The sequence below is a fragment of the Streptopelia decaocto genome, assembly GCF_964273445.1.
Source record: "Streptopelia decaocto genome assembly, chromosome: 8".
In the NCBI taxonomy this organism is placed as follows: domain Eukaryota; kingdom Metazoa; phylum Chordata; class Aves; order Columbiformes; family Columbidae; genus Streptopelia; species Streptopelia decaocto.
This window is the reverse complement of record NC_138662.1, coordinates 4,560,755-4,582,130: the sequence shown is the minus strand read 5'-3', so window position 1 is coordinate 4,582,130 and position 21,376 is coordinate 4,560,755. Positions and strand designations below refer to the sequence as shown.

At 42.6% G+C, this 21,376-nt stretch overlaps 1 protein-coding gene across 2 annotated transcripts in view; it reads left to right on the top strand.

Annotated features, from left to right (window-relative positions):
- The window catches only part of USP4 (ubiquitin specific peptidase 4), a 34,670-nt gene that overhangs the window by 7,098 nt on the left and 6,196 nt on the right, over nucleotides 1-21,376 (top strand). The window contains exons 7-13 of one of the 2 annotated variants that reach the window (XM_082060483.1): nucleotides 6,767-6,910; nucleotides 7,542-7,659; nucleotides 8,358-8,531; nucleotides 9,375-9,533; nucleotides 10,955-11,179; nucleotides 12,411-12,494; nucleotides 13,256-13,350. In XM_082060483.1, the coding sequence (XP_081916609.1) occupies nucleotides 6,767-6,910; nucleotides 7,542-7,659; nucleotides 8,358-8,531; nucleotides 9,375-9,533; nucleotides 10,955-11,179; nucleotides 12,411-12,494; nucleotides 13,256-13,350 (999 nt within the window). The remainder of the gene's footprint in view (nucleotides 1-6,766; nucleotides 6,911-7,541; nucleotides 7,660-8,357; nucleotides 8,532-9,374; nucleotides 9,534-10,954; nucleotides 11,180-12,410; nucleotides 12,495-13,255; nucleotides 13,351-21,376) is intronic. The other variant, XM_082060484.1, reaches the window with a different exon arrangement.

Below are 21,376 nucleotides of genomic sequence, written 5' to 3'. Positions count from 1 at the left end.
TGTTAGTTAAGAAACTAAGGTGTATATTCCACATTGGCTTAGCAAGTTCTACTCCCTTGCTCTTGTGGCCTTATTTAGTCTTGTAGGTTAAATGCATAATAACTGTTTGTTCAAAAACACTCTTTGGGAGGACAAAGACGGGAGGAAGCAGCTGGACTGCCCCTCCTCCTCAGGACTGACACGGGTGTGTGCTGATCAGCACACAAACTGCTGATCGAATCAGAAGGGCCTGTTGAAGTGGCCAGGGCAAAGGCTGTTTCTCAGGAAAGCAGTTGTACTTTACTGTTTTTGGGTTATAATGAGCCCTGCTAGACTAACTTTGTGCCTTCCTGTGCCAAGGGTGGCTGTGTCATATACGGCAAGTCGGAAAGAAAGACTGGACTTGAAAGTTCTGTGTTTGAAATGGAAGGAGGAAAAAGTTGAGAACTTATTCTTTCATAGATGTATGATAACAAAAAATGACAGTGAGCAAGTTTTCCTGTTAGATTCAGTGCCATTTTATGACTTTAAGCTACTAATATTGTACAGCAATTGCCTTGATAACCCCAAACCCACATACGAATCGCACTCGTACTGTTGAAGATGATGAGGAACGCTATACTGGATCTGGCCCCAGTGTGCCCAGTAGCGTGGGCAGTAGCAGATGAACGTAGGAGGAGTGAAAAAAAGCTCCCTGTAAGAAGAGGGAGTAATTAGCAATGTATCTGCTGTGATAATACTGCTGTGTGTCCATAGCCTGCAGTTCAGACTTTTCCTGAGGTGGCTGAGTTTAGATATTTATGTTGAAATATATGTTGACAGTCTGGGGGGGGCTTTTCTTGTGCAGTTCCGTGCTTCATCTGTTGCGTGTCATCACTGCTGTCAAATGGGAGTGGGCTGCTGACAGTCTAGGCTGGATCATTTGTAGATGTTAGGTTTTTTTCTGCTGCCCTTTCAAAGGTTATTTCATAAAGCTTTTAACCTATTTTTAAGGGATTTATGTTTAAAAGAGAAATAGTGAAGCTCTATTTTTCTTTGTTACATAATATATTTTTAGTGAGGAAGCTAAGTTTAACTTTTCTTTCTTGAATCATGGCGTTGCTCCATATTAATGTGTTTATAATTGCTCTGTGCTTTCCTTTCACGACAGTCATAATTCTGTAGTTTATTTGGTTTTCTTCCCCTTTTTAACACATCTTCCTATAAATGCAGAAATACTCCATACTCTTTAGTTTGTACTTTATCTGATGTTTGAATATTTTCCTGCTAGTTCTCATGTTTTATTGAGAATCCTTAATTTTTTCAAGACACTCCTTTTATTAAGGCTAGTTTAGTATTTCATTTAGTTTTGAATACACTCTAAATTCCACCTCCCTATGAAGTTGAAGTCTAGGAAAGCATAGGGCAAAGATTTCTTATTAAACTCAGGTTGAGTCTTTTACTTAAGTTAATCTTGGAGCAGCATGGATTTAGTTCCCTTGGAGAGCAGCAGTTTAATAAAAAAAAATCATTAATAAAGGTTTTCTATATAATTAAAATAGCTGCTTGTTTAACCATGTTCTTTGATTTCCGCATTGATATTTTAATTTTATCTTTTCTTTTGTTCTGGAAATACGAGATGTCTGCAGTGCTGTGAAATGTTGCCGGCATTGGAACCGTTTCTGTGAGCTGATAAGACTCACTGACCTGGAGCGTAGGGTTCAAATCTCAGTACTGGGTTGGGATGTGGTTTGTCTCTCCACGGGCATTTGTGTGCATATGGGTGTTGCATTAAATCAATACTACATGTTTAAGACTCCAGAAGCCAGAGGGAAGGTAGAGTTCCCAGCCCAGAAGATTGTAAATGTCCTCTCCTGTGCGCTGTGAGGTGTTCAGGGTAGATGACACCGTGCTAACATTGCAGGAATTAATTCTGGAGTGAGGGACGTTCTTGTCTGTAGGAAACAACTGATGCTGATAGCAGAAGCGAGTTGGAAGCTGCATTAACAGCATGACTAAGAAGGATAAGTGGGACTATCACTCTGAAAACCTGTTCTGCTCTTTTGTGAGGCTACGCAAGTCTGTCATCTTGATAAGCTGTTAAGTGTTGTAAATAAACTCACATTTTGAAGTTCTGAAGAATCCGGCTCCTAGCTGCATCTAGTGTCAGCAGGAACTGCAAATGCTCTGTGCTCAGGTGTGGTTTGGAAGAAAGTTGCCTAACTCCAGATTTTAATCCTAGCTCAGGAAAACATTTTGTTCCAATATTCTTTTTCTCAGCTGGAGAAAATACTGTTTAGCCAAGACCATAGGTAACGTTATATTTGGAGTTCTTTCTTTCAGCTGCATCGCTTTAATACTTAAAAGCTTACGAGAGAGATTTTCTGTGGTTGGAGTTTTGATGATGTAAACCAAAGGGATGCAGAGCGCTCTGCTGTGGGTGGAGGAACAGTGAGCAGCTGCGTTGCTGCGGATGTGCCGAAGAGGCCTCGTGAAGCTGGGGGTTCACAGCATTCCCTGCTCGCAGAATCTGCGTGGGGTGGGTGGCTTCCCTGGCCTGAAGACTCTTTCCCACCGTTGGCTGCTTGTCAGAGGCACTGGACTCCTACTGGGGAAGCCACATCTCCATGTCTGGCAACCTTACGCATGTTTCCCCAGCCAGCAGGCAGGCTGGTGTTTTACAGAACCCCTCCACAGTAGTCCTGGGCTGGAATATTGAGAATGTGCCTGGCCACTGCTCTTTGTTAGTTTGCTGCTCCCTAAGGAACAAAGTATTTTCTTCTTGTTCTAGTTTGAAAATGCTTTTATTACTAGAGAAGATTTCAGAAGAGAGGATGGGTTATACTCTAGAAACTTCAGAATTGGAGGCATACTTTGTTTCTGAAGGGGAGTCATACATGGAACTTAGTCCTCTCTAAGTGTTACATAGAAAAAACTCTAAAAATAAAATCCTGAGCTAGCAGAGTTCCAGATCAGTCCTAGCACACACTTTTTTATTCTGGGTATCATTTTATTAGCACAAATAAACAAGAAATTGTGTCAGATCTATAAAAATAGCACATTTTCCATCAGGTATTGCATTTGAAAAGCGAAGTTGTATTTAGCATCTGCCTGGTAGCTGCCTGCCTCCCTTTGCAATATACAGTAGGAAAATACCTCTTGGCTCTTTGGCTGCTGTTTCTTCTGCCTGCTCTCCTGTTTGGCTCTGTATACTCAGTGGACTTTATTTTCCCCACCTGGCACTGTCCTCAGTAAAAATGTTGAGTTGTTGCTTAGTTCACCCATCTTGTAACACAGGAGGATTTTCTCAACTACTCTGTCTTGATTTAGGCATCTGTTCAGCCCCACACAACATTCAGTGGTATTACTCGCCAGACATTACTGTACAATTTAAAGACCTTAGTGGTTGATATGTATTATGTGAGTACATAATACCATAATTAAATGCTCTTTCATATTTAAAACTCATCTCCTTCCCCCGGTTCCTTGTATGCCAATGATGTCAGAGGATCCCTTCAGCAACAGGGCTAAATATTTTGTGGTCAGATCTTTATTACATGATTTTCAAGTGCTTGAGTTTGCATCAGATGAGTATGTAAGATAAGGAGGCTTTTGCATGTAAGAACTTTCTAAGTGAAAATCCACTATAGCCTCTGCTTTGCAAATTAAATATAAGTTCTAGCTTTTCCTGCTTTGACAAAAACTTGTCACAGTAATTTTAATGGTGTGGGTTTGTGTTGTGGGTTTTTTTTTATACTGGTAGTTTAAAGGAGGACTAATTTTACTGTATGCTCTGAAGGCAGCCTCAACTGAATTGAAATACTTTTCCTATCTCTGTCTTCCAGCCACTTGAAAGCTGTTTACAATATTTTTTTCCAAGCTGTTCGGCTCAGCAGTTTTTCTGTTTATTAACCATATGGCCTCACAGTTTCTGTACTAGATTATTCTAATTTTGTCCTCTCTATGCTGCTAGCCTCCAGATTTCTCCTCACTTGCCATTTGTGTGGGTTTTTGAAAGGTTGTGTGGCAAGATGTGAAACAGCTCTCTTTGATTGACAGGGACAATGTGCATCGGTATTGTGAAGCGTGAAGTTGTGTACGTGGGGATGGAGAACATGAGCCCAAAATAGATGCTGGACTCTGAGGGAATGTGATTGCCGTGTTGGTTCCGTCTCCTGAATGTGAGCTCCTGTAAGAGCCTTGAGGCAAAAGCAAAGGAATAACCTCAGTGGTTGAGCAGGGAAACGCTGAGCGTGCATCAGAAGAGTTTTGATCACTGGCACACTGGTAAAACCATGTGTGAAATGATTGTGTCTTGTGAGGTTGTCAGCACATTTGAAAAGTAGCCTAATGAGAGGTTTTGGAAGGAGCCAGGTGAATTGTTGAAGAATTGGCAAATATTTTTTTGTGCTGGAGGACCGAGAAGTGCTGGAGGACCGAGAAGTGACGGCATCATATCAGTGAGAAATGCAAAAGTTGATTTTAACACTTAAAATCCTCTGCGGGATATGAGAAATGGAAATCGAGGAAGGAACTTGACAGGCAGCAGATGGAGATGAGCACAATCCAGTGTCCAGGTGATACTCATGCTGCAAATAGAATGTAAGAATAGAATAGGTGATACTCATGCTGCAAATAGAATGTAAGAATGTAAGAATGTAAGTTTCTTCTGACCATGAGCATTATTGGTCATTGCAACAGTTTATTTGTGCTCTTGCTGATGACTGTGAAACCATGATGGTAGATTTTTCTAGAAGAGGTATTTTAGCTCAGGTGGGAGATTGAGAGACTGGAGTTGTGCTTAAGCAGGAGGCCTGATTCAGCAGTCACACCTCGCCCGTGCACGGTTAGATGAACTTTCTTTGCTGTAGTTTGCTCCTGAATAGATTCTCCCAAGATCCTTGGTGATTTTGTGACTTGTCTCTTATCTTTGCTTTCTGATCCATTGTTTTAATCTTCCCCCATATTTCTTACATTTTGTGTGTGTAGCATGTTATTGAAGTACTTCTTGGAACTCCTCAGTTGCTGTCTGACTCTTGATAATGCACTACTGCTATGCTTCTGTTGAACATTCTGAAATCCCTTAAGGGTTGTCCTCCTTTTCTTTTCTCCCTATTAGATTTTCTTCATTTTATTTTCTGAGCATCTTATCCTGTTCTCTCACTGGGATCACACACGTCAAGCAGACATGCTACATTTTCAAGTCTGGCATTTTCTAGATTGCCCTTCTTCTAGATAATTCACTTCTACTTCAAACTTTGTAAATCTATTAACACACTTTTTTGGCTCTTGTTAGCTTAATTATTTTATTCTTGACCTTTGAAACTCCTGCATGTGGGGCATAAGCCTGATAATTGCTTTAGTCTAGACCCTCTTGTTCTCTCATTGATCTTACATTTGTGTCCAGGTAGACTTGAAGTTTCACCTCCAACATGTAATGACCAGAAGTTTGTGTGTTGTCCCAGAAATGGTTGTCTTAGTGATTTTGGTAGATTGGCTCATTCTTGCTAGTATACTTCCCAGTATAATTTTGGTTGTGCTGGCTGCTGGGGTTGGTTGGTTGAGGTTTTTTTTAGCGTGCTTCAGGTTTAGGTTGTGTTTGTGGTTTGCGTTTTCGTGTAGAAGTTCCTGTTTTAACTTGTTTACTTCTGGGTTTATTTTACTGCTGTCCTATTTCCAAACTGGTGAGGCTGTCCAGCTGGTTTGCTTCCTCTTGGCCACTGTGGCTTTTTCTTTGTCTTGTAGTTTTTGCTCCACAGAAGTTTGCCAACATTGTATTCTTAGTAGCATCTGAGCTATGAATATACATTTTATGTTTGTATTATTTGAGAATCAGGGCCACATTAAGAGAGATCCAAGAAGAAGCTGAAGCTTGATGGCGCTGTCCTCTGCTGTGCTTGGGCTGGATCAGCCGCTGTTGCGTGGCTGTTGGTGTCCTGCACCTTTTTTTGCATTCAGTTGTGCACATTTATTCAGGCAGAGAGGGAGAGAGTAGACCATTTCCCAGTTAGAAATGAATTGGTATAATAATAGTTTCTTTAAGCCTATCTATGTAGCACTATCTGATGATTTTGCTTTTTTATGGAGCCAAAGCTGTCTGTGACAGAACATGGTTGAGTTTTAGAGCCTTGTTGGTCTTTTGTAACACTGTGTTCAGGTTCTGTTCTGGACCGGGAGAACAGCCGTGTGGAATAGCCTGGGATTCACAACCGGATAGACTTGAGACTTACAAACTTTTAAAATCCATTTCGATATCTCCAGTCTCAAAACACCGAGGGTTGCTGAGCGCACTGCACGTACCTCGCAGTGTGTCTGGCCTCCAAGCAACGTGTAATAGTTGTGTCAACTAGGCTCAGTAACAAAGTTTGTGCCTGCCCTCGTTATCTTTGTACTAATCAATGGTCTGTTTGAGTGGGTGGTTTTCAAGTAGGAAGGACTTTGCCATTTTTATCACGGGGTGAGTGTTTTATGGTTGTAAGGTTGGGATTTTTTTTGCTGACCTGTTTCAAGATGTTTTGCTTGTAAACTTCAAGCTTGCTTCCCTGTCACTCCTACCATCTGAATTACATACTTATTTCAGTCTGGGACCCAGATTTTGCTTTAAGCAATAACTGTTACTTCTGATACTTTTGTCTGAGGTTCCTCTTCCAGACAAGTGTTTGGAAGTGTGATCACACAGATCAAAACAGTAAATTCAGTGTGGGAGAAAATAACTGGAACGTGGCAAGTCCTCAGAGTTTTGTGGGTGGTGGGGCTGGAGGTGAGAAAAGTAGTAGCATTGTTTCTACTTCTTTTTCCTTTCTCCCAGATCAAGCACTGCAACTAGCAGAAACTTTACTACCTCTTCAAAATCATCAGCAAGTTCTTATTCCTCAGTGTCTGCCACTTCTGGCATTACTAACGGTGATAGCAGTAACTCCTATGGACTGAACAGCTCCCACTTGGGCAGGGGGTAAGAGCAGGAATGTTCTTTTTGTTTCTTTGTCCCTCATGTGAGTGAATACTCCTGTGCACCCTCGCCTGTGTAGAAATGGAGTGTGGTGGTGCCCTGTGAGGAGTTCTACTACTCTTCTGTACCTGTTTATCAATCTTTTTGCTTTTGAAACCGCTGCATTCTGCTGTTCCCTGCTCACTTGCACAAGTAGCGCATGTTCCAGAGCTTACTAACCGCGAGGGCACTGCCTGGTTTTTGAGGTGATGTGGGGTATGAGGGAAGGGATTAGATTCTTTTCTCCATCTGCCAGTGTGGTAGAAGCCTTTCCAGGTAGAAATCATGATTTTTGTATTAGTTCTTAAAGTTTATCATATAGACTCTTGCTGCATGAGGGTAGTGTGCTGTGTACTTTTAGACAGAGAAAATTAATGTGTTATGAGGCATACATTAATTTAGTTAATTTCAAAAGTTAGCACATATACTTCACATTCCTTGTATTCAGTAATAGCCACTATGAAGAAGCAGAAACATGTAGGCTGGTTAAACAATTTAATTAAGCAGGTTTTTTACTCCTATTTAGTGTGACCCTTAAACAGTATCAAGCATTGGTGAACTCATTGTGGAGTTCACTGTGTTGTCTTTCTTGCAGAGGTTCTGGATTTGTCTCTAACTCTTACAACTGCAGGGACTGTCCTTCCCTGTCACAGCCTGGACTCTGCGGACTCAGTAACCTTGGAAATACCTGCTTCATGAATTCTGCGTTACAGGTGAGAATTGGCAATTAAATAAGAGAGCAGTCTTGCAGAGATCGTGGATTGAAATCTGGGGAGAGGAAAACATGTTTTAATGTGATTCAATGAGGAGACTGCGACTGGAATGGGAAGGAAAAGCAGACAAGCAACCAAACTAAATAAACAAAACCAAAAACCAAAACCAGCAACAATGCCCTGCCAAAAAAACAAAAAACAAAAAACAAAAACCAACCCCAAACCCCAAAAGCGGTTCATATTTAGGTTAGCTTGTGCTCAGCATGTTAGTACTATAAAACATAGCACAGTGTGGAGGAGGCCTGGATCTGAAATATGTGGCTGCTGAAAGGGCTGTGGGGGAAGCCGTACCAAACAGATGCTTGACTGTAACATCAGGTCCTAATGCTGTGTCCTGGCAAAAGTGGCCTGGTGTGGAGGACGTTTTAACCTGTGTGTGCAGCATAAGTGACATGAGCAGGGCACTGCACACAGTTCTGGGGTGTGTTTTGGTGTTTTGTTTTGTGTGTGTGGTGGGTTTTTTGTGGTGGTTTTTTTTTTTTTTTTTAATTATTACTAACTAAATGTATATGTAGCCTTTGTCTCACCAGTTTTAATAGCTTAGTACATGTTCTGATGTGAAAGCCAGGTTTGTTATTTCATTGTTGCACAGATCTATTGTCCTGTGCAGTAAGTTCGTCTTCCTAATGCTTTTTCAGTGTCTGAGCAATACCCCCCCTCTGACTGAATATTTCCTGGAAGATAAATATGAAGCTGAAATAAATCAGAACAATCCACTGGGGATGAGAGGAGAAATTGCAGAAGCCTATGCAGAGCTCATCAAACAGATTTGGTCTGGGAGACACTCTCACGTGGCCCCACGTATGTTTAAAGTAAGTGACAGCTAATATGTCTTCCACAAACTTTGGAGTTATGAAAGCAATAATGATGGAATAGCCTTTCAGTTTGGGCTGCCTTGCACTTGTTGTCTTGAGTTGTAACATTGTACTGAGCGTAATTCTGCAAGTCTGTTGGACTCCTTGTGTTTATGAGAAGACTAGTGATGGTCGCTAGGACTGAGCACTCCTTTAGCTAATTGCTGGTTTTCCTGTGGGACCCCTTTCTGTATTTTTTTTTTAGAAGCAGCAACACTAAATTACAGTGTTGTGAGATAACACTTATGAAATAACACGCCATATACAGGTGTGCTGTTTCTGTCTCTCACTAACTCAGACTGTTGTCTATCTTAGCTTTGTATCACGTTTTTTAGACTAGCTAGAGATTACTGTGGCAAGGATTTCAAGCTTAGTTTTAAGCCAGTTAGTTCATAAATATCTTCTGCAAGCGTTTTCAGTCTTGCAGTCCACCTGCTTCAAGATGGTACCTCATAGCAAGTCCGTGTTGTGGAAACTCTAGGTTTTTGAGAGAAATTAAAGTAAAATGCATCAGGCAGGTTTTATGTACAGATTGTTTGCAGGTTCCTAAATTAATATTGATAACTTAGATTTCTAGTGTCACAGCATTTAAGTGCATTCTTCCCTCTCAACAGTAGGGGGAAAAATAGTTATGAAAATTATTCTGCACCCTTAGTGCATTAGCATCCAGCTCAGTGTGTTCTGCTGCTGACATAAGGTGGCATGGAGTTGATCTCTGCAAAAACCAGGGTGTGTTTTTATTCCTGTCTTTCACGCATAGGTGATGCTCACCTCTCTCTGACTTCTGCTTTTGTGTTTCAGACGCAGGTTGGACGATTTGCTCCTCAGTTTTCAGGATATCAGCAGCAAGATTCGCAGGAGCTCTTGGCTTTTCTGCTGGATGGCTTGCACGAGGATTTGAACAGAGTGAAGAAGAAGCCCTACTTGGAGCTGAAGGATGCCAATGGCAGGCCTGATTCGGTATGCTGCCCTTGGTTGAGGACAGGGCAGGCTGTGCTTCTGAGGCAGTTTAACTGGGTTTTATGACAAATCCTGGCCTTCTTGCTCACACGCCACACAAACATCTTCCCTACAAAGCAGTGTAGCTGGGAGCAGAGAAGCCTGTTGTGCTGTATGGCCCAGCTGACTCTTTGTGACACCTCGTAGCATGTTGCTGTTGCTCTGTCTTACAGCAGGATGTCTGTTCCTGTGCAGGAAGATGTGCTTGTCATAGAATACTGACCTGGTTCTGCAGTGGAAAGGAAGGAAGTTGATCTTGTGGCGTAACAGCTGTAGTTACTACCATAACCTTTCTTCCTAACTACTTAGGCCCACCATCTTCTACAGATAAGACTGAGCAGCAGCTTTTAGCACCAGTTTGAGGAGAGCACTTTGTGCACAGGCCATCACACTTGCATGTAGACCTGGGTGGGATCGAGAGTGCTGTCACGTGGAGGTGCGGGAGTGTCCCTCAAATAAGGGTCTGAGCACGTGCCCTGGTTTTGGGGGTTACAGGCAACCAACCCGGTGTCCCACTGGTAGACAGCAGAGTGTCAAATGTAAGCGGGTTTTGTTTATTCCCCAAGAAATGTTGGTAATTGTGGGATGGAAAGGATGCCCAACATGCCTTAATTTTATTTAAGTACTTCCCTACCCTGATGTAGGAGATACATGTGTATTTCTGCTTTGCATCCCTATCACTGCAGTTGTTGGAGCTTATTACTCTGTTCCCATCTCAGCATCCTGGTCAGTGACAGTAACGTTGCAGTGTATGTATATCTATGGCACTTAATTCATTTGAGGTATACATGAAATTTACAGTATTGTACCATAAACTAAAAGTCTCATGCGGAGAAGAACCTCTGGTTGCACTGAATAGATAAATGCCAGTTATCAGATGCTCTTAGGTAAGGAGTTTATAAGTTGTGTCGTTAAAGCCTTCAAGGGATTGTAATTTGTCTGCTTTTTATACTTCCTTTGTGAGACACTGACCATCATTTTCAGAGATGAAAAAAGCAGGGGCAGCATTCTGTTCCTTGTGGAGGGGAGCGGAGCGGATCCTGTCAGCAGCTTTGTCCTGAAGAGCAGCCTGTAACCCTGTCACTGTCCCCTTGGCTCCGTTCGCGCTTCCGGCATTGTGTGCACCAAGGAATACCTGACCAAGTGACTCTGCTAAAACAGATATATTACATTTGACTTGATGTAAAGCCTTAGTTTCATTGAGAAAAAACCCATTGTGTTATGTTATGCTGGACACACTGGTTGATCCCCCCCAAACCTTTCTGTGAAATTCACTCATCATGTGTCAGTTGTCTGAGTTTTCTTTGACCCTTGTGCTTGCCATGCTATTGATGTGTTTGTGAGAAATAACTTTTAATGCATGTATTTTTTTCTTTTTCTAGGAGGTGGCAAAAGAGGCCTGGGAGAATCATAGACTGAGGAATGATTCTATCATTGTGGATATTTTTCATGGTCTTTTCAAATCTACCCTTGTTTGTCCCAAATGCTCCAAAGTTTCTGTGACCTTTGATCCCTTCTGTTACTTAACCCTTCCCCTGCCCTTGAGGAGAGATCGTCTCATGGAAGTTACCCTGGTATATGCAGACCCACAGCACAGACCTGTCCAGGTGAGGCATGTTGAAAACACACATTTCTTGTATCTTTTGTTGTGTCGTCCGAGTCTTTCTCTTAGGTTTTAAAGTGGAGACTTTTCAAGTAATCAAGAGGACACTGATGTCCACCTTTGAGTGAGACAGGGTGGGATTTTTAATGTGAAAACGGGGAGCTGAACATGTGAAAGCAGGTGACTTTGTAAAATCTCAGTTTTTGAGACTAGGGTCATGGGTCAGCTGGAAGTGGCTTTAGCTGTTCCTGTGGTGGGATTACCTGGCTGTGAGGCATTGCTCCCTGAAAGCAGTAATACAGTTCTGGTGGCATGTTTACCTGCTGTTACCTTGGAAAATGTAAAGGTGAAACTTACCTAAATGGGTAAGGTGTCTGAATTTCAAACAGGACTTAAAAACAATCCCTGTTGTGGGGGGCGCAGAAATCACTTGATTGCTTTTAAAGCCTGCTCGATTTTGAGGTAGGCTTTTAAATTTATTTAAGTGGGCCTGTGGGTGGGCACACACACATACCCAGTGCAACCTTGTGCTTGCCACGTGAGTCAGAACACACGATCTGGGAGGCCCAGGCAGAGTGACTAGATGCCCTGATGGCAGGTGGGCATTTACCAAAGGAAAAAGCAAAGCAGTTTTGGAGGCTCTTATTGGCACTATTTGCATGTGCAAATAACTGCAGGTGGTATAACTTGTGCTTTGTGTATGCAATGACTAAAAGCATCAGTGTGATATTGATGCTGGTTTAGCCACAAATCCAAAATGTGACACCATACAGGGTACCATAAGGAAAGTACCTCCCAGCCAGCCCAGTGTGGTATGTCACACGTGGTGTGTCCTGTGCTGGGTGAGCTCTGGGGATTTGGTTCAGTCTGAATCCAGAACAGAACACTTAAAATAAGTAAACTACAGCCGGAGTCGATGACATTGCTCATCGAATAAATATTTAGGTGGTCTAATCTGCTTAGGAGGGTTGGTTGGTTTGTTTGGCGTTTTTTAGTGTGTTTTACTACTGCTGAGCCTGACCAAAACAAAAGGCCAGCTGTTCAAGGCTCTTGCATTCCCTCCAAATCCCTGCTTTGTAAGATGAGACTGAAATCCAGAAGACCTTAAAAGTGCTTGACTGTGACCTAAACTTCAGCAGAACTTTAAATTCAAGGTTTTGTTTCTATTTTCTTGTGCCCTGCCCTGCATGGGTTTATTTTGCCTGGTGTAAACATGATGTTATCTTTGTTTCTAGTACCGGGTTGTGGTGCCGATGATGGGAGCCATCTCGGATCTGTGCGAGTCTCTCTCCAGACTCTCTGGTGTCCCTGCAGAAAATGTAAGGATGTATGCAGCACGGTAGTTCTGATAAATGTTTGTTCTTGAAGTATTTTGGTGATGTAGCTTTTATATGGGTGATGTAGCTTTAGATGGGTGATAAGCTAAACTTAACAGAATAGCAGCAAAACTCTAACAAGTTTGAATGCTGTTCTTTGATTGGAAAATAAAAAGGATGAAACAATCCTCATTTATTTTGATACTTCCATTGCAGTAGATAGGCCTAAAAGAAGGGGAGGAAAGCTAGTCACCACCCCCAACATTTGTGATAGTGTAGTTTAAGTACTGAGAGATGTTTAGTATCTGTTTTGGGTCCACCTCTTCTTGGACATCCTTTTAATAACAGAATGGTTTTGTAGTTGCTGGGGTGTTTTCAGGATGCCAGTGTAGCACTTCAGTTTAATTTCAATTAATTATAGATGTGAGTGATCTGTGCCTGAAATCTTAGCCTTTTCCCGCCTTGATGTTGGGATCTTTGCTGTCGTTTCCATCAGGCTGACTTGCAGCTGTTGGAGTTGCATCTCCTCAGTACCTCTGTAAAAATGAATCTGTTATTTGCTTTGTTTTTCTGGTCCATCTTTACAAATACAACTGATTAGCTTTTGGGTGCTGTTATAGAAAATAGTGTTGATGTTGGCGTGCTGAAAAAAATCTGATAAAGAACCAATAGGAATAAATGGTTACTTGATTTTAAAGTTAGTTTTCCAAAATTTATGTAAGCTTTTATTATAATCTCTTTGCAAATATCACTTGCTGTTCTAGATGGTGGTGACAGACGTGTATAATCATCGGTTCCACAAAATCTTCCAAATGGATGAAGGTTTAAATCATATCATGCCAAAAGATGACATCTTTGTGTGAGTAAAGTGGGAAGGTGCTACGAAACATTTGCTTTGATTTCAGGATATAAAAGCTGATTTTATTTTTATTTCCCCTCTCAAAACCTGAGCCTTCCTGTAGACCTTTTGCATGACTTAGGAGTAATGCAGCCCTTCTAGCAGCAGGCCGGCGTGTGCAGTGTTCAGGAGGTGTTTTCCTCACACAAAGGAAGTCATGGCCCTGGGTAATAAAGAACTTTTTGTTGGGTGTCTCTTCTGCAGTTTGGAACTTTCTACAAGCCTGTTTGAGAGATTATGATCTATGTCTGCATTACGGTTACACTTTCACTGGTGTTTTTGGGCAAGCTCAAGCTCCAAGTCACCCAAAAGCGTTGGGGCTGTTATTAGGGTAGCATGAAGTCTAAGCTGTTGTATTCTGCCTCTACTAACACCCAGCGTAGTTGTGCAGCACCCAGGTAACCATGACTGGGGATTCTCAATAGACTCTTGACTGGTGCTTAAACTATTTGTTCCACTGCGGTCGCGGAAAACTTCAGTGAAGCCGAAGATTTGTTTGTGCTTGATGTTTTACGTATGTGTGGTGGATGAGATGCCTCCAGTCATCTGTGAGATCTGGTGAGGAGAGCAAAGGTTGTGATTCTCTGTTGCAGCTGGAAAATAAAAAATACTGCACATGAAGTGCAAAATGAACTTTTGAGGCTCATGGCTGAACCTGGGGCTTGGGACATCAAATCCAGCCCTTCATCACAAGTTCAACCTTCCTCATCTGAGAATGTTCCAATGCAAGGATGTTGCTTCCATAAAATTTTTGTGCCAGTGTGAAGTCCTGCACTAATATGCTCTGGTGCAGCGTGTGCCTTTCACTGGGTGGGTTGCTGTGACAGGACGCTTGGTGCTGTTCTGTCGTGACCTCATTGCTGAGCTGTAACATCTGAGCTTTTCTGAAAGCTCCTGTGTCATTGTTTTCTTCAATTGCAGCCAAAGGCGCGGTGAGGTAGGATGCCTGCGAAGGACATTTGGCTTCTCTCAAGTCTGTTGTGTGAGGGTATTGTGAAGTGTTAGATTGTAAGTAAGTTTGTCTCCAAAGCTAGTAAGACACTGAAAAAACAAGAAGCATAACATTACAATGGTAATTACAAAAATTCTGCACTTTCCTACAGGCATAGCACGTTGCATATCCCTCCAGAGAACACAGCTGTGTCTGAGCTGGCTCTGCTCCAGGGTGGGAGCTCAACTGCAGCTCCACGTGTATTTTCCTTTGCAGTCACCACTTCCTTTTATGTGCAGGCACAGCTGTAAATGAGGTGCTGCTGTGAGCTGTAGTCATAGTGAATGAACTGCCCTGGGTTAAAAATAACCCTCCAAGGAAGAGGGGAGGTGGCAGGAGGAAGTTTTGCTAATCCTGTTTTTCCATGTACACCCTCTCAGATGCTTTCAGCACTGCGGGGTGAGAGCAAACAGCCAGGCACCGGGGCAAGAATGAGGAGAAAGCTGCTCGTAGGAGATCTCGTTACGTATCTTTTTTTCCAGGCAGTGTCACCCATTAAAGTAATATTCTGGTCTACAGCTGAAAACCAGCATTCTTTTATTGAAAGGGAGTCTTGTCTCAAAAATGCAACAGAGAAACACTTGTTCATAAAAAGCAAAGCTTTTTATTTAAAGGCAAATGCTTAATTACTTTTATCATGGACAGTCTGCTTACCTTGTCTGGTTGTAAAAAGTCTGCTCTTAGGTGTTCTAAGATTTAATTAAATGATTCAAGAATGCTAATAGTGCGGGGTTCCTAAATTCCGCTGTGTTTCCATCTCTTCAGGTCTCGCATCTGCTGAAGCGGGTGTGAAAGGAGGGGTTGACGGTACAACAGCTCTGTGTTCAGATTGGTACAAGGGGGAGCGATCAGGGTGGGTTTTCAGCTCGGTGTTTCTGAACTGCAGCTCTGAGTGGTTCTTGAGGAGTCCTTGCCTTGCAGAGCCTGAGGTGAGCAGGCTGTGAGAGTGTAGTGGCACTGCCAGAAACTTTTAACATTGTCGCTGAAAGGACTTGGTTGGATTTAAGACTGTGTTAGGGTTTTGTTTCGTTGTGCTCTTGCAAACTTGGAAACTGACAGCGTTAAGGATATACTGAAGGTGCTGCGGTTGTTGTTACTCCATGTGTTATGTGTTTCTAGTATCTTTCTAAGAGATTATTATTTTATTTAGTTTTTCCTTGCAGGAGATATTTTTAATTTTTCTTTATATTTAGCACATGGTCTGAGGAATCCTTGAGATCCCTGTGAATTAACTCTTCAGTAACTTGAAACTGTCTTGTGTAAGTTTTTTAGGCTTTCTGAATGTTAGTCTAGGCTGGTGAAAATTATCTCAGTTGCTTTCGGAGGGGTAATATTCTCTGTTTGCATTTGGTACATCGTTACTAAAAAAGTGTGTAACTTCCAGAGTAATGTGAATATTTTTGTCCTATTGGATTCCAAATTTGTTTTCTGTTGGGGAATGTACTTGTAGCCATGGAGGTGCATCTCCGCCTTCTGCTTCTCGCACAAAGGGTGATTTGACTCCTGCTGGGGAGGTCTCCTGCACAGAACCCCACCCCGGCACTTTTAGCTGTCATACTGGCCCTTGTACGTTTTCCTTCAGTGCTGGGACTTCTCTTGGCTTTGCCCACCTACTCTTCTTGGTGAGGAGCAGACGCTGCTGTGACTTGTCCCTGCCACGGCTACCTGCCTTTGGGCTGACCCACGCTCTCCTGTGCGCCTCTTCTCCAAAACCAGAGCGGGAGCAGCCCTGTTCACTCCTCCTGTGTTCTCTAGTTAACTTGTTCCTTCTAGCCTGACGGGTTTAGTGTGCCTAAAATTTCCTTAGCATGAGAACACAGCTTGTGCTTATCCTCAGTGCTGACTGAGTAACACTCAGCATTAATTCCTGCACCTTAGCTGGGTTCATGTGCCTGTGGAAGTGGACGATAACCCAGGGCAGGGCAGTGTAAAAATACCCGTTCTCTCATCCGATGCGTGGGTGCCGCGTCACCCCACGCACAGCTGGCCTCACGAGTGGGATGGGGCGGATTAAACAGAAACTTCTCAAGTGCCCCTCAAGCTGCAGTCCCAGTGTTGCGTTCCTGGCAGAAGTTATCACGGGTAACGTGTCGGATCAGGGCCAGGATGCTGCGTGATGCACGGCTGGCAAATGTGGCGCCCTGGGGGTTGGATGTTCGGATCGCTGCTGCCGCCCGTAGCTTCAGGAGTTTCTGATATCCCAGCAACTTAATTACCTTCTTGGGTTACAGGTACATACCTTGCTGTTGTTAAATGGAGGAATAAAAAATATTTCATAAAATATTCTTTCAGAACCTTCCACCTTGAAAGAACCAACTTGCTTCCACTTGAAAACTAAAAATATGTAGTTGAAGTAATGTATTGCTAAGAAATATCTTATTCACCCCAAAGTCAATGAAGAAGACTTGAGTGCCCACTAAAAAGCATGTTGTTATTTTGGTTTTAAATTAAGGTAAATTCTTTAGTGAAGTAACAGAAAATACGGGGTTTTTAATGGCATTACTTATGTTACAAATCAAATAGGAAATCTGCTTCATTTCAGGATATTGTGCTCGGTGCAGCAGAGCTAAGTGAGGTCTGTCAGCTGTCAGCTGGGAAAAATAACTGCAGAGGGATTTCTGGTGATCACGGTACATTTTTCAGGGTACATTCTTAGGTACCAGGTGTTAACCTAGGAGTGTTTAAAATTGGTATATAATATGCAACCTAGGATACGGCTCATAGTTCGTATTTAGAAAAAGCTTTTTTCCTGCTTTCACTGTAGGGATATGAGGGAAGACATGTTCAGCCTTTTGTGATTTTTGCAGGGCACCAGGGACATCTCGAGACGTTCATTGCGAATTTTCAGTTCCGACTAAATTGGTGGGAGATGCTGAATCTTGGGAGGTGTGGGCAGGGGGAAGAACTGGACTCTTATTTGGAATGTAAGCTGGATAGGTAGTAACGGCGGGGGGGCGCAGAGCCAAGCTGCCCTGGGTGGCTAAGATATATTTTTCCCTTTCAGCTGCTTGGTTTCTGGCTCATCAGTTCTTGTGGTTTATTTACCTTACCTGTTGTGCTCTCTGATAGTAAAACTGTAAAGAGAAGAAATGCAAATATTACTGGGCTTCTTGGTATTTAAGTGACTCCTTTTACACAAAAGGGTAAAACTATACATTTTCTTCTCCAGGTCACCTGTAAGGGTAGGAAAATTTGGGGCTAGAATTCTCTAATCCTGTTCTTTCATGAGGCTTCACACTCTCATCTCTTTCTTACCATGGCAGGCTTAGAAACGTAGTGTAGTCCTGATGTGTTAATATTCAGTATCAGAGAAGAGGGACGGTGCTTGCAGAACCAAAGGGGTTTGATATGAGACTTGAAGCAAGGTCGCTGGCACGATGTGCAGAGGCAGCGCAGCCAAAGGACAGCGGGACTCGCCTCTTCTCGCAGCGTTTTACATGTTTCTCTCAAGGCATGTTGTTCCTCTGACAGGGCAGGGAGATCTGTGACAAATGATCGGAAAGTCGCTTACATAAAGGTGGTCTGCAAATCAATTTGACGACGCTGGTTCAGTGTTTGTGCTGAACGCTCTCATTCTCCAGGCTAAGCAGAGAACGGCGTCCAGCACATCACCGAAATGCTTACTATTTCTTTTCCTCAGGTTCTGTGAAGTCCAGCCCCGCTAGGACCTCCGGCTCCCGCTCCCCTGTAACACCCACGCATGCACCATGCTGGTGATAACACATCACCCGGGGATCCTGCTGGAGCTCGGAGCCGGCCTACAAGGGGTCAGGTAAGTACCGCTTGAAAACAAACTCCACAGCCCATTTCAAGGGTGTCACTCGTAGTATTTCTTCTTAGTTCTCAAGGCCTAAGAAGAAAAACATTTTGATGGATAAACTGTTCTCTTAGCCTGGCTGATGAAGCATATCATATAAAAATGTATTGTTTATGTTGATGAAATTTCCCAAATTGATTTGCAGGTCACCTTTAAACTATAAAAGTGCACATATTTACATAAGGTATATTTAGTTTGCCATACATACCATGTTTTCTGCCTTCTTTTACAACATGCTGTGGATTGTGTTTAGATGAGTTCATGGTCTTGAAAAACCATTATTGGCTGCAGAAATGTCAGGTTTGTTAATGTGACCGAGGCAATAACAATCACTGAACTCGGGTCAGTGAACCAGCTAGTCCAGTAGTTTCATATGAAATGTTCAAGATCTTGTAGCAGACTGATCTAGGAAATCTGCTCTCACTTGCTGAAATTAGTATTTTCTTGTTTGAAATGAGGGTTTGTGTCCTTTTCAAAATGAGCTTTTATTTCTTAAGCTTTGAAAAAAATCTTGCTGGTTGAATTCTCTCATCCTTTTTGATTTTTCTCATCTGTAAGACTGGCAACATCCTGTGACCAACTTCTACAGGACGAGCTACCTGTTGTCTGAAAAAGCTACGTTTGCAATTTCTTATGTCCTAGTGTACTTGTTTGTATGTGTTCTGGTATTATGAAAGAAAGTAAACAGATGAGGAGTATTTACACATCCTCAAAGAGATCAGAATATGTGCAGCGTTTTCACCCAGGTTCCTTCCAGTCCTCTGTTCATTCTCACTGTCAGCTTTTGAACCTATTGTAATTTTGCACCAGCATCTCAGGGTCTGTGTGAGGTAGTAATCCCATTCAAGATGAATCTGTTTGTCAGCTTCTGCAATGGCATATTTTTCTACCCTTCTCTGTTCTCTTACAAAGTATTCTGCTTTTCTTGGTTGGTGCAATAGACTGATATGTGATCCACACAGTGTTTTCCAGGTGGAATTAATACCATAGATCCCAGAATGTGGGAGGGCATGTCTCAATAACCTACAACATATATATTAGCCTGGTGTTTAGCTCAGAGTATTTTCTGCTTTCAACGCCATTTCACATAGCTCTGCCTCATCTTTCTGTAGCTTTTCATGCTCCTGTGCACCTGCTGAACTTTAGTTTGCCAAGGAACATAAGTTATTTACTTCATTACTCACTGCCTCCTTTCCGAATTAGAGCCACAGACCTGAAGCCTTCGTGGTGCTGATGAGGACGGGTCAAGCCCTCCCCTATTGCTTAGCTGCTCTCAGACACTTTTCAGAGCTGTCACGAATTGTAAAGGCAACCAGCCAATATCTGACAGTGTGGTGGCAGCTCATCTAGCGGCTCTGACCTCCGAAGCTGTGCTGTGTGGTCTGGTTTAGCATCATCTTTATCTTCTATTATTTCATTTAAGTTGTAAGATACATAAGTGCAGTTTATTGTCCAGTGATCCCCGCTATCAGCTCTGTAGCCTTCCTTAAACTATAGATAAAGTATTTTATCTTGGATTCTTTTCTTTTTAGAGAGCATGGCTGCTGCTGTAGAGATTCAGCTCCTGATTCTCATGTGTTTGCCTCTAATATTTGTTTGTCAAAGCTGTTCTGAGGGGATAGAGGGGCACCTGAGTAATTGAATTTGTTATGTCTAAGTGAGAAGTGTGCAAGATATTTTTTTGCAGAGTGTTATAGGGGTACAGCGTGCTGTTTGTGATGGGTGACACCTGTGTGCCGGTAATACTCAACTTTTTCTTTCTGTCCCATCTGTCCCATCGCACGGGCAGGGCTCTGCTCAGGACGTGCATGGGGGGGAGCAGGAATCAGGCTGCTGCTTGCAGAGCAGCATCAGTGGAACGAGAGGGAGTCACAAGGATGCCCAGCAATGTGTGCATGTCGTGTACGGATCTGTTCTATAGGAATTTAGCTTAAGGGTCTCATAGGACTTGGAGTTAATCATAGATGTTCTATGACCCAGTATGGTCTTTTGTTATTTAAGTGGCGCTAAGTAAAATAATTCATCTCTTTGTGGTGCTATTTCTTAGGAAACTTTAAAAGGTGTGAACTGTATCCAGTCCTGGTGTCCAGCTGAATAGCATTGGCAGCCTAGAAAACCTCAACAACCATTTGCGTTGGACTGTCTTATGCTGACTCTGATCTCTAACGCTCTTGGGGGGCTGGGATGGGATTCTCTGGAAGGATTTTTTTTGTATACTCTACTGACCTAATGCAGGCCCCAAGCTGGGATCCCTTTTTATTTAAGTAGGATGGAGCAGAACTACAACATGAGTGGCTCTACAAGGACATTTTGAACATGGGAATAAAAAACATCAGTTACTTAGCTCTTGAGAGAATGGGAGTAGCTTATCTGAAGCTGTTAAGAGTTGTTACGTTGAGATATATGATTGTGGTCTTGGTAGTTATGTGTAGTTTCTTTCCCCTTTGGTGTTAAGATAAGTCTGGAACAGTAGAGTTATCAAATTAAAGAGCAGAGTCACTTGGCTTTCCCGAAGATGAATCTCTTATAATGAAGAGTGTGAAATCTGTATCATGAGCGAACAATGCGATAGTGTTGGACCACATAGTTTCTTTTGACTGACATCTGCGAATATCTCATTTGCTGTTTCACCCAGTTGTACAAGCTGTGTTTCAGGCTTCTCTCTGTTCTCCAGAGCTGTTTGTTTCCTTCCAGAATGTTTTTATTGAGTTTTTACTGTCCTCTGATTTTTTATTTTTTATTTCTGTGAAGCAGGTGTTTCCAAACTCTTAGTTTTCTGCAATGTTGACTGCTCAGTGATGTGAGGTCAGGTCATTAACTGTACGAGAGGCTGGGAGAATGCAAGGTCCAAGATATTAAGAGGGTTTATTTCTCCAGGGGGAACAAGCACTGTCCGAGGGACTTGAAAGTGCAGTTAGTATTTTACACTGATGCCGTGATCTGGTTGAAGCAACGTGTAGCTGTCAGGGTAACATTTTGAGAGCTGAGTGGCAATAGAGATGTGAATTAGGAATACAGATGGGGGAAGGTGGCAGTGGAGTGGTGGTGGGTATGTGTCCTGTGCCAAGGGAGGGGTTCAGGAAACTGCTGTCTGTCGCATGCAGAGCACAACCCCTTCTGTCCTCCTCAGGAGGAGCCGGTGGAGAGACTTGTTGGACTGAGTTCATGTTGGTTCTACC